Source organism: Osmia lignaria, chromosome 16 (assembly GCF_051020975.1).
Source record: "Osmia lignaria lignaria isolate PbOS001 chromosome 16, iyOsmLign1, whole genome shotgun sequence".
Taxonomy (NCBI): Eukaryota; Metazoa; Arthropoda; class Insecta; order Hymenoptera; family Megachilidae; genus Osmia; species Osmia lignaria.
The window spans coordinates 1,239,999-1,252,773 of NC_135047.1; the positions used below are offsets into that span (position 1 = coordinate 1,239,999).

The 12,775-nt window shown below is 38.2% G+C and overlaps 1 protein-coding gene across 3 annotated transcripts; it reads left to right on the forward strand.

The window, feature by feature from the left end:
* Positions 1–1,879: 1,879 nt before the first annotated feature.
* On the forward strand, positions 1,880–12,080 carry LOC117600723 (uncharacterized). Of its 3 annotated transcripts, none has more exons than XM_034316504.2 (3): positions 1,880–2,559; positions 2,796–3,256; positions 3,351–12,080. In XM_034316504.2, the coding sequence occupies exon 3, from the start codon at positions 4,130–4,132 to the stop codon at positions 8,543–8,545; it is 4,416 nt and encodes a 1,471-aa protein (XP_034172395.2). In that variant the 5' UTR covers positions 1,880–2,559; positions 2,796–3,256; positions 3,351–4,129; the 3' UTR covers positions 8,546–12,080. The 3 variants fall into 3 exon arrangements, with proteins under 3 accessions (XP_034172395.2, XP_034172397.2, XP_034172396.2); XM_034316506.2 differs by lacking the exon at positions 1,880–2,559 and having other exon boundaries at positions 2,673–3,256; positions 3,351–7,590; positions 7,705–12,080; XM_034316505.2 differs by lacking the exon at positions 1,880–2,559 and having other exon boundaries at positions 2,674–2,987.
* The last annotated feature ends 695 nt before the right edge of the window (positions 12,081–12,775 follow it).

Genomic DNA, 12,775 nt, shown 5'->3' on the forward strand with positions numbered 1-12,775 from the left:
CCTTTATTATATTTCGTTTGACACAATTACTCAATGAAACATACGGGCAATGAGTGCTTCACGTGTAGCAAATCCATCAATGCCATTAACATTTTCCACGTTTCCTAATAATTCTTCTCCATCTTCATTTTGGTTTGCAATTTCATCTTCTTCTACAAGAATGTCATGGAAAAGACATGGAAAACGGCGCTTCCAAACACCGAACGTTCTTTCTACTATCTGTCGAGTCCTGATCTGGATTTCATTGTACCTGTGTCGATCGAATAATTCAATGTTAATTCGTGCATCAATCAGTCGACTAAACAGTATCAGTATTGCCTTATTTCTTCTTCAGTCTGTGGATTCCGCAGGGGTGTCATCAGAAAAGGCAGACAAAACAATCAAACGAATCACTCCCGTCTCGAATATATCGTCTCGATATTCGTGGATATATATACAAATTATGATCAATGTCCTCGATATCATCGATATCCTCGATATCCGCAAAGTCCAATTCTATTTTGTACTTTTTTTTAAATAAATATTTGCGTTTCATCATAAAATGATAGTTTCATTTTATTAATGAGACTACCAATAAAATCTATAGTCAATATAATCAATATAATCTATATAATCTATATAATCTAATAAAAACTAGTTATTGTGATACTGTAGCTGATTGAACAGATACTTGAGATAAAACTTTTTTCTAATTTAATAGAAATGATAATGATACATAATAAGTTGTTTCAAGTAAATATGGTCCGAATTAGGATGAAGTTCCGAATACGACCGGTCGCCGATCAAGATGAAATTTTGAGGGGGAGGGAGGAGGGAGGAGGGGACCCCAAATATAAAGTGGTATCTTCGGCTTCCTATTAGTTTCCGAGATATTAATTAAAAACTTTTGTACAATACATAGAATTTTTGCTATACAGACGCAACTAACACTACCGTCTTCGCTGTAGCAACCGTCATCGTCAAGTGTCGAACAGCCGTTCACACCATTGCAATATCGGCTTCCGTTTCTATAGGGTATTCCATGTAAAATCCGTTTTTTTAGTTACATTACGTTATGTTTTGTATTTTATTACTAATTCTCAAGGAATTAAACACATTTGATTTATACGTAGGTTAGGTTAGGCTAGATAAATTTCCGGCCCCCGGAAAGCGACCGGCAACGCTACAACAGTCGTCGTATCTCCAAAGTTTTGAATAGGACACCCTATAGATAGTCAGGTTGGAACCCCCGCTGTGTCAACGGTTGTTCGACACTTGACGATGTCAGCTTACTACAACGAAGACAGTTGTGTTAGTTACGTCTGTATAGGAAAAATTCTATGTATTGTACGAAAGTTTTTAATTAATATCTCGGAAACTAATAGAAAGCCGAAGATACCACTTTATATTTGGGGTCTCCTCCTCCCTCCCCCCTCCCCCTCAAAATTTCATCTTAATCAGCGACCGGTCGTATTCGGAACTTCATCCTCCAAACAATATTTTTATTTAAAAAGAATACAAGTCTTAACATATTCGGTATAAAAATATTATATAAAAAATAACCTAACAGTAGGAACTACTCGGATGTTTGGCGCTTCGATTGTACTCACTTCCGCGCTATCACAAATCGCTTCGTTTCCAACGTTCATCTCGCGTCTTTTCTCGGACTTAGACAGTTGTTGTCCGTACACTGTTATTGCAGCATTTGGTAAAAAAAAGAGCAACGTTGGGCTTAAAAACCAGTCGCTCAGGTCACTCAGTTTTTCTTATAGTTAAACTTAACGCTACGGGGGTAGTAGGGGGGGACTATATATATACATTGGGTGATGCATTATTTACAGGGGGGTAGGCGCTATTTGTCAGCGTTGCTTCTCTAAGGATTGGGCCCATCCTACTTTCCTTGATCCTCTTGCTCTGTCAAGAACTTCTTAAGACTTTAAAGGCTGGTTCAGACACGGCTAGTAATTTAGTCGAGTGGGGAGTAACTACTTACTACTAAACCGTTTAGCGCATAGAAAAGTGTACGGACTAGTTCAGTTGAGCTTTGGAAATTGAGAGTACAAGGCACATCGCTTGACTAAAGAAATGGGTCCGAACAGGTCTGTTCGGAAGCCTAGTTAGTGGTGGGGGAAGCCTACTCGACTAGAAAAATCCAATGAAAGGGATCTACTCGACTAAACCATTTTACTAAACTACTCGACTAAACTGTAGTGTCCATACACTAAACTACTCGCTACTCGACTAAACTACTAGCGGTGTCTGAACCAGCTTATGAGCGCTGTTTTCATCCGTTCGGTTAGTTTGTGAGCGCTCACATGAAAATGATTACAGTCGTCCACTTTAGGTGTTGTAAGCGAAAATGGAAGAAAAGAATAAATTAATCTGTGAAATATTTGCGCAAGCATTAATTTTATTGGATTTGATTGAAGATGAAAAATATCGAAATTTTTCATTAGAAAAGTTGGAAGAAATGTGTATATTTCTGGCTAGCCCTAAACCGAAAACAATAACTCGATTAAAAAATTTTGTAGAAGAAATTATTCCAAATTACAATAATAAACAATTTAAAGAGCATTTTAGGTATGTATAGTAGTATTTTCTTTATAGTAAATTAATTACATTAAGGAAAATAAATTTTATTAAATTATACAAACATATTTGAGAAAACTGTTTGGTACATATAGCTTTCTCTGTGTTTGTATAATTTCTAGATTCTATTTTATTTATTATTGCTTATTATGTTATTGTTTCTGAATGTTGTAACTTCACTGAAACTGTATTTGACGCCATCTTTATGGTTATAAATTTCCTTACAGCTTTTGCTTTGGAAAGAAAGCGTTTGATAGCGCCTACGCTTTTGCCGCCCTACCTGGATGGAATAAGCATTCGTGAGCACAAGTTATCCGTGAGCGCTTATAGCGTCAAAGAGATAACGTCATAACTTGTGCTTACGAATTCAGCGCGTAACGCAAAGCGAACGCAGCCCCAGAGTTCTGCAAGATACGTAGGTGTGTAGAACACGAGGCAGCGAGCTGCGAGACAAAGTGTTGAATTTAAATAGTAACGGTATTAAAGACTTGCGAAAACGTACAAATTCATGTTTCGCAATAGTTTAAACAATCATATTGTTAAAGACTGGAACAAACAGATTAATCGGTATTTGTGTTAGTGTAATATAGTTTAGTATAGATAAAATAATATATTCAGCTTTACTTTCTCTTTTCTTTAATATACGGACTATTTTCATTTACTCTCCTTATCATTATACGCTAGTTTGGTGAGTTTAAAATGAATGTTAACAGAAAATAATTTTCGTGTAATGAAGGGAAGATGAATCAAGAATGAAAATTTGTAAAATTTTCTGTCCACAGGGTATATTCTCGGGTGTCCGACCGGTCCGTTGAGTACATGCGCATTAGCCTAGACTATAAGTATATGTATAACTGAAACACAGTCATATGCGCAAAAACGAGCGAAAACTCGTTATCTAATTGTAAGTAGTAAGTACGGTCTGCAGAAAAGAAAGACAAAGCAAATCCGCAACAGCTAATTATTCACTCTCTATTTAAAAATTTGTCGTTGGGTGATATCTCAAGAGCTTTTTAAACGCATTTCAGCTTGGATAGGTAAAAACCTAGAAATTTTATAAAGACATACGGTACACATAGTGCAAAAAATTAAACAATAATATGCCAAATACAAGTTTGCTTGTCATTTTAATCTGCACAGATTGCGAAGTTAAATAAAATAGCTTCATTACCACGACGTGTATAACAATGTTACAAAAAATAGTATCATAGAATTCAGTAGGATAATTCCTAGAAAATTGCTAGTCTACAGAAGGCCGAATCGTGTTAACTATTTAGATATAGAAAGTAAGCTAAATTTTTACAAGGAAAAAACAGCAATTGATTAAAAGAGAGCGCCGAACGAAGCAACTTAATTGGTTTACTATTTCAACCACCATAACTAAATCAACAAATTTTAGGGAAAACATTGTGTCTTGAAGACTTTATTTACCGATATATAAAAATTTTTTCTCTTGCAACTTTTCAAAAAACAAAACATCTTAAATTAAGAATATTGATTCCTTATAGGGGGGATATTATTGCATGTAGGAAGTTTTAATAGTCAGCAGGTAAGACAGAATATGGTGTCTTCTTCGATTCATTCCTCTGATGAGGAGTACTATGAAGCCAGTAATAATATCAGTACGGTTGAGAGATCTTCTATATCTTGCGAAAGTGATTCTGATCTGGAGTCTATTCCTACTGTGTCACATTTTAAGCAGCATATCTGGAAACGTAGTCAGCATATAGAAGTTGATAATATTCGGCAAAGAGATCTTGATCAAAACAAAGAAGGAATAAGAAAGATATTTAACCAAGATAAAAAACAATACATAAAGGAAAAGTTAGAAGATGGTAACTTAGTACACTCAGGTAAACTTTCTTGTGGTAGTATACATATCAAAATACATGGTTCAGGAAGTTTATTAACTTCTAACCAAGATAATTTTGTTGCGAGAATAAGAGTTCACAACCAAGAAAGGTTAGATTTTACTAAACCTTTCATCGATGTTAAGAGAAAACTTTCTGAAAAGCTTGTAATAACTGAAATTCTGAAAGATGAATTATTAAATAAAAGAAATGAAATTTATTCTAATTTTAAGAAATTCTTGCTAGATAGAAGCAATAAAACTGCAGATAATCTTGAATGTGCAGAAGATCTTTTACAATTTTCTATCATACTAGGAAAATATAAGAAACTAAAAGATTTAGATACTTCAATATTAATTAATATAGCTAACAATAACTACATCTCAACTGAATTTAAAGATGTTACTCAAGGCTTGTTAAATATAGAAACAGCTTTGCACAGGAGAAACAAGAATTTTCCTAGATTCGATGATTTTGCTAAGCCCAGCATAAAGAATTTATTAGGAGAATTACAAGAAATTTGTAACGAGTTAATAGAGTGTCACAGGAAGTCCTTACGTGATAAATATTCTTCCTATGGTTCCCAACTAGCCTATTTAATAATTTCCAATATAGATGCACTGACTGAACAACAAGCACTTCATATAAGTAACAAAGATATAAATTTATTTTCTGACCTTGCTAATGCAATGGATGAGCAACTTTTCTCAGAATTTTTAGATAATTTGCAGGATTCTTTATTTAGAAGGGTAAATGAAAGAAGAATGTACAATTCGCTGAAGGATTTTGCGCCTTTAAGTCATCCTATTTATTTTTATCTTTGTAAAAGCTTTCAAGAGTTAATTTTAGAGATTAGTGGTAAAACAGATATTTCTGTTAATGATTTGCTTAAAAAAAATGAACAGGGGAAATGGGACTTGATGAAAACTATAAATTGGCCATCAACTTCCTCTCTAAACCACTCTCTTGAGCAGCAATATCGCTTCATCTTTAAGCTAATGAAACATTTTAAGCCTGGTTATTATTCTAGCGAGAAAAATTTTGAATACAAATTTAAGTTATTACAAAATTTTGATGACAAAACATTATGGCAATGTACTAAGAGCTTATTTAATAGCAGTAATGCGCCGCTATTCGTATCTCAGGACCGTTTAGTATGGGTATATATTCTTGACAACGCAATTGCTAATTTACTTTCCAAAGAAGAATTAAAGTCATTTGAACCTCTCATACAAGGCTATACGAATTTTGTTAAAAACGCAGAAAGTGATCACTATGAGTCATTTCGAATAGCAACACACAATGTTATAAGATTTATAGCACAAACAAGTCCTTATCTCTCAAAGGGGGTTTCAGAAACTATTTTAACAAAACAAATAGAATCTATTAAACAGGCATTTTCAGGTGAGCAGTCTGATAATTTTAGAGACTTAGTAGATGTGTATAATGAATATTGGAAGAATAGACAATCTATTTTAGAAAAAATTCCTGATAAATTTCCTTATGGGAAGTTCAAGGAAAACATGGAAAAAATATGTCAAACACTACTTGATATTGCAAGTACTGCACTTGATAAAAAAGCAAAATCACAAGGATTCATTAAGTACTTTAGATCGTTTAATGAATTTATAGAAGATTTAAATGATATAGAGTTTAGTTGGTTTATTAAAAAAGATGACATTAATGGCTTTACTGAAGTAGAGTTAGTCAATGCAGATAAAGATTCATATAAAGTTTTAAATCCTGAAAATTTCATTAATAAAAATTGTCAAAAGATCCCTAATCATTACATTATTGAAATCACTCAAAATCTATTAAATAGAGTAAGTGATTTACTTAGACAAAAGAAATGGTCTGATGACGATAATTTAAGTGCGGCAAGTGAGTTACTATCAGCAATTAAGAAATCTTTTCTTTATCTCAAGGAACAACCTAATTACAGGTCTTTCTATACATTCGAACAAGAAAGTACAAAGCCGTTTACTTCTGCGGTAGAGAATAGCAGCTCTTATGAGGATTTTAAAAAACGAATTGGTATTATAGGGGAATCTTTTTGGTATTTAAGAAAACAAGATGAGATTGATATAGAAAAAGCTTTAATTCTATACAGAAAAGACAACGATAATAGCACAGAGGAGATACTAAAAACCTGTTATAACAAATACTTAGAAAAATTTAAGTTTTATATAGACGAAACTGTAAATAAGAGCTTTGAAAAAAAAATTAAATTTATTACTGAAGAAGTCAAGAAGCAGTCAAAACAAATTAAAATTAATGAATGGAACTCAAAATTCAAGAGAGAAACTCTACCAGAACTTCTTGCTGGGCTAGCTGCTGTGTGGTCCATACAAGAATCAATAGATATTGCAAGTACAGGAAAAAGCTTAAAGCCGCATTGCATTCAAATATTAAGCATTTTGCGTTTGTTAAGTGTTGATAAAGACTCTAAAGGTGTTGATAAGCATCTTGCTCAAGTCTTAACAGGGCAAGGGAAATCGCTTGTACTAGGGTTACTATCGTCACTATTAGCATTGACGGGTCATAAGGTCAGGACTGTTTGTTACAGTGAATACTTAGCAACTCGAGATCAACAAGATTTTGACAGCTTTTTTAAGAATTTTGGTATTCGTGATAAGATAACTTATGGTACATTTGAGGAGATGGCAAATGAAGTGATAATGCCTGAGGTAAATGGCAAGAAACAAGGTTTAAGAGAATTAGTTGAAGGTTGTATTTTAAATCACAGCTCGGAACAAACTGGACAGATAAAACAAGGGGATATCAATAACAGTATTTTATTAATAGACGAAGTAGACGTTTTCTTTTCTGATCAATTCTATGGGAGTACTTATGGTGCATGTAACACTATACATATTCCAGGACTAGATAGTATTCAGGAAAAAATATGGGAAATGGCCAGCAAAAGTTATGAAAAAAGTACTATTTTGATAGAGTTGGGAGAATTTATTAATAAAAAGATAGGAGAAAGAAACCAACATTTTAAAGAATTTAATAAATTTCTGTTTAAACCTAAAACATACTATCTTTTGGGAGAAAACGAAGATAATGTGGTTATTAAAAAAGAATATAAAAATAAATCCCTCTACGAAGAGCATCTCGAAAAAATGGTCAATTGTGCAATAGATGTTGCAAATGGAAGTGATAAAGATTGGTACATTAATAAGTATAAAATTAATGATGATGGAATCATAAGCTACAGAAAAGACAATGGAATTTATTCCATTTACACTTACTCTGGTTACTATAACATATTTAATTATTTTAGGTTAAAGAAAAAAGACTTTGATAGTAAAAATTACGGTTATTTGAATATAAGCTGTGGCAAAGTGTCTTATGCAAAATTGCCTAAGGAATATCCTCTTATCTTAGGAGTAAGTGGTACCTTAACTGCGTTAGATGCTTATGAGAAAAAAGCGGTAGAGGAATCTTATAACATCAGTAAGAAGTCTATAATGCCATCTTTTTTTGGTGACTCCCATTTAAACTTTGATTCGAGTCGAAATTTTATATCTCAAGATTCAGAAGAAAAATGGCTTAATAAAATTTTCAATCATACAATTTCCAATATTAGCTCAGGACGATCAGTATTAATATTTTTTGATACAGATGTTGAAATAGATAAATTTAAAAAAAAATTCCTCGGTAAATTTGATCGTTTACATACATTAACAGAAAATACGAAAGGGCTGGCCAAAGAGAAGTACATTGATGAGGCAGGCATTACAAAAACAGTAACACTAGCAACAAGAGGTATGGGTCGTGGTGTTGATTTCAAGTCTAGTGTTGCTGTAGAAAAGAGTGGCGGAGTGCATGTTATACAGACATTCTTTTCACTTGATATAAAAGAGGAAATACAGATTAAGGGAAGAACTGCACGTAAGGATAATAAGGGTAGTTATGAGTTAATACTCTGTAAAGAACATTTGATAAATGCTAGATTTCTGGAAGGAGAAGAAGCTGTTGTTAATTATGATAGCTTGAGTAAATCCAGAGAACAAAAAATAAAAACGAAAGGCTCAAATAATGAAAAGAGAATTGAAAAATCAGAAAGTAACCATAACACAACGATGGATTTTTTGGAATCTTTTTTTTCAAAAAGAATGTAGCACTAATATAGAGCAGCCATCTGTGGAACCAGCAGTAAGTAGACAATAGAATAGGTAGGAGTTACATATGTTTATTAGGGATAATATTATAATATATAAAAATGAAAGAGTAAAGTAATGTACAAGTCTGGAAATTTCTACTGCCACTGCGCAAGACAAGAAAAGAGAGAGAGAGGACGGGAAAGTCGCGAATAAAGGGAGACTGAGCGACAGAATTCTGCGAGATACGTAAATAGGTGTGTAGAACACGAGGCAGCGAGTTGCGAGACAAAGCGTCAAATTTGAAAAGTTGTAACGTAGTTAGTCAGTCGCGAACCCCCACTCGTACATGCAGAAGGCAAAGCGTTCCGATAGCGATTCCGATGGCGACTCTGAACGATCTACTGATAGGCATCGTGCCCACGCTCTCTTGTATATTTTTGTATCCCAACTACTCTCCTCCGGCAGAGAGCGTAACGAGCGGGAGTGAGAATCTGCATACTCTGTCTATGCATCGACTCTACGCCGTGGCTCGGCCACGAGACGGGGGTGTCCGACCGCCGATAAGACACGAGTGCGAATCTGCAACGTGTCCTCGGACTAACCGGTCTCTAGCCAGGGAAGGAGGGAGTGCGAATCTGCAACCGCCCGAACTCCTTTTCCCGATCTCCTACTACCCCAACGATAAATTATAAGCGGCGACATCCGGAGCGCGCTTTGATTTCGCATCCGCTCCGCTTACATTGGCACCCGAACAGGGACCTGCGATTTAGGGAATAGCGCATGCACAAATTCGGGTGGGTGTACAATCTGAAAAAGGCCGAACTAATCAGCTTTGCAACCGAGCGAAGCCTCGACCCCACTGGGACCATCGACGAGCTGCGAGCCAGGATCGTAGGTCATCTTCGCACCAGCTACCCACCACCAAAGGCCCTGGGGCCAGACCAGCCCAGGCCCCGCTAGCGGACCTGGCGTTCCTGGACCTACTCCGCAAAAGCGGAATCTACTACGACGGCGGCAAGGGTGCAGATGACTTCTTCAACCGCTTGGAGGACCTGTGGAGCATCCCCGGGCTATTGCAGGGAAGAGCCCTGACGTGGTACCACAACCATCGTGACGACTGGACCTCCTGAGAGGAGATCTTGGATATCTTCCGCCAGGAGTACCTGCCTTACCTAACGTGACTACTCCTGCCGGCCCGGGACGGGAAATGACGCACTGATCGACCCACGAAGCGCCGTCCGACCAGCCCCACCGCAGACGCCTCCAGTCGACCAGTAGAAGAAGCCGGACGGATCTACGTCGACCTCGAGGTTCAAAGATACCGAAGTCAGGCCCCCGTAGACACCGGGGCTACACGCTCCTACCTCCGGAGCGACCTAGTCGAGTACTGCCGCTATCAAGGCGACTCCTGGGACCAGGAGCCACTATCGATGTACAGCAGCTGCGCCACCAGTATGCCGTGGTACTCACGATGAGCCACGTGATGCTTCTAGGCGTCGACGTTTTGGGTCGCCTAGGGACCACAATCCGAATCGGGTTCCACCAATGGAGATGTGCCAACGGCCACTGGAGTCGTCTAGACCAGCCCGCCTTACATCCGAGCAGCAAAGGAAACTACAACGCCTACTGTACGAGGAACTCCTCCGGTTCGACCGGCTGACTTAAGAAGGGGGTCGAACCAGTGAAGCACCGCTATACGCCACGGAACCCGGCCATGCAGGCCATCATAGACGCCGAGGTCGACCGCATGCTGGCCGCCGGGATCATCGAGCCATCTCAGAGCCCGTGGAGCTCACCCGTTGTCCTGGTCCGGAAGGAAAACGGAAACTACCGTTTCTCAATTGACTTTCAGCAAGTCAACAAACGGACCGAGAAAGACGCTTTACCCGCTGCCGCAGGTACAGGCCATGTGGTAGAAGCTACGGGAGGCCAGGTTCATCTCGACCATCGACCTCGCCAACGGGTATTGGCGGGTACACTCGACCCCGAGTGTTGGTCGCTCACCGTCTTCACCGTTTCGGGCCGGGACCTCTTCCAGTTCACGGTAATGCAGTTTGGGCTGCACTCTGCACCAGCCACGTTCCAACGGCTACTAGACGAAGTCATCGGACCACGCCTGGCACCGAGGGGTTTGAGAAAACGAACTTTCTCAAGGACAATTTTAGCCGTTGGGGTAATCTCTGTGAGCACTGTGCTTAGCAACATGGCGAAAAATTAAGAACTTAAACAAATTCGTGCAGAACTTGAAAGGCAAAAACAAAGGCGTCAGGAGGAAAGAGAGAAGTATGAACAGCGAGTTCGTGAGATGGAGACGGAAATGTGGATCCAGTAGGAAATCCGGTTTTCACAACCGTCTACCGGGCAATCTAAGCCCGCGACGGGAGTCTTTTTGTCAACAGGAGCGCGGAGAGCGGACACCGGTAAATCTATGCTGTATCCCATAGGACAACGCGTCAAGAAAAGTAACAAAGCGAGCGAGAAGTCAACTGTTAGATATAGTAACACAGTCAAATGTTGCAACTGCGGCGGGATAGGGCACCTTTCCCGTGATCGTAAAAGTGAAAAGCGAGTAATAACCTGTTACCTATGTAAGCGTTCGGGACACGCAGCGTCACGATGTGCAAATTATAATCCAAGCGATACCAATAGCTCGAAACCAGCGGGTGATGAAGTAAATATGGTTAATCTAAATGAAATGAGAGATATAGTTTGTGTGCGAGATTCATATAGAGATTGCGTTGCGTCGTGTATTACTCACTGTCTCACATTATATGTACCTTTATTTTCTGTACTACAGTAATGCTTCGAAATAAGCAAGTGGTTTCTGCTTCGAAATAAGCAACTCGCTATCCCCTCTTCTTTGTTTGAAGTCGCCCGCAAAGTGAGAGGTACGAGAAATGAGTGAGAGGTCCTTGAAAGCGCGAAGCCGATGTTTAGGGTAATAAATTTCACGCTTGACTGAGCAGTGACAGCGGTTAGTAAAAGAAGGATAGAATATATATAATGCTTTCTCAGTCGGGTATATTTGCTTCGAAATAAAGCATAGTGCGAGAATGAGAGGGTATGCTATATTCTATCCTTGTTCAAAAAATAACATTGCTGCTCGGCCGATCACTTTATGATTTGCCGCTACCTCGGATCTCTCACTCGTTTCTCGCGTTCTCTATCGTCCCGTTTCGAGAACAAAGTCAAGCCGAATAGCAACCTGCTTCGAAATAAGCAACTGTTCGGTCCCGAGTCACTTGCTTATTTCGAAGCATTACTGTATATGTTTTGCCTAATGTGCTGTTCTTGTGCCATATTACTGAATGCCGCTGTACCATGTTGTATCTTATATGCATGAAGGTTCTCAATATTATTTCTATCAAACTTTGTATTAAAGGGTTAATCCCGTTTGGTAATGAAATAAATAAATAAATAAATATAGGTTCAGTCAAATTAATTGCGTTGATAGACATGGGAGCGTCAGTGAATACGATTAAAGCGTCTATAGTTGCTCGAGAAGAATTCAAAATTTATCCAGTACGAACGGTTTTAGGAGGATTTGGGCGCGGAGTAAAGAAAATACAATTTTTGGTCAATTGAAACCGCGAAAGATCACATTTAGAGTGGTTCCAGACGAATCACAAAGACAAGATGTAATTTTAGGGGTATTCATCCAATTCACCGGATGCCGTGCGTCGAAAGACAATTCACCGAATGCTAATTTACCGAAAGATATGATTCATCGAATGCCAGTTCATCGAAGGGACAATTTACCGATTAGGACAATTCACCGAAAACAATTCCCCGAATTGACAGTTCATCGAAAATTGATAATACGCTTACGGTACTCATTACATTATGTAAATTGTATCTGGCCATGACTTAATTATAACCTCACCGAAATTGGGATAACCAAACTTAGCTCTTCCGGTGTATACTCCTAAGAGGTACAGGTAAATATGTAATGTCGAATTAACTTTGGTCATTGCAATTTCGGTCGCCTGAGGGATGTTTTATATTTTATTTACACCCTGTGACAGCGAGAAGGAAGGTATTAAATAAAACCATACCCGACGGAGTCTGTATGATAACTGAACTTTATTTCTTGATGCGTCTTCCTGTCGCACGGTGGTTTCTTTATGCCGACTAGGCATTCGTGGAACTTAAGTAAGGAGATACAGGATGGGCTACCGCGAGTGTCAGAGGGTATCGTCCTGATTCTAATAAGGGGCCCCCCTCACAACCCAACCTTGCTGTAGGCAA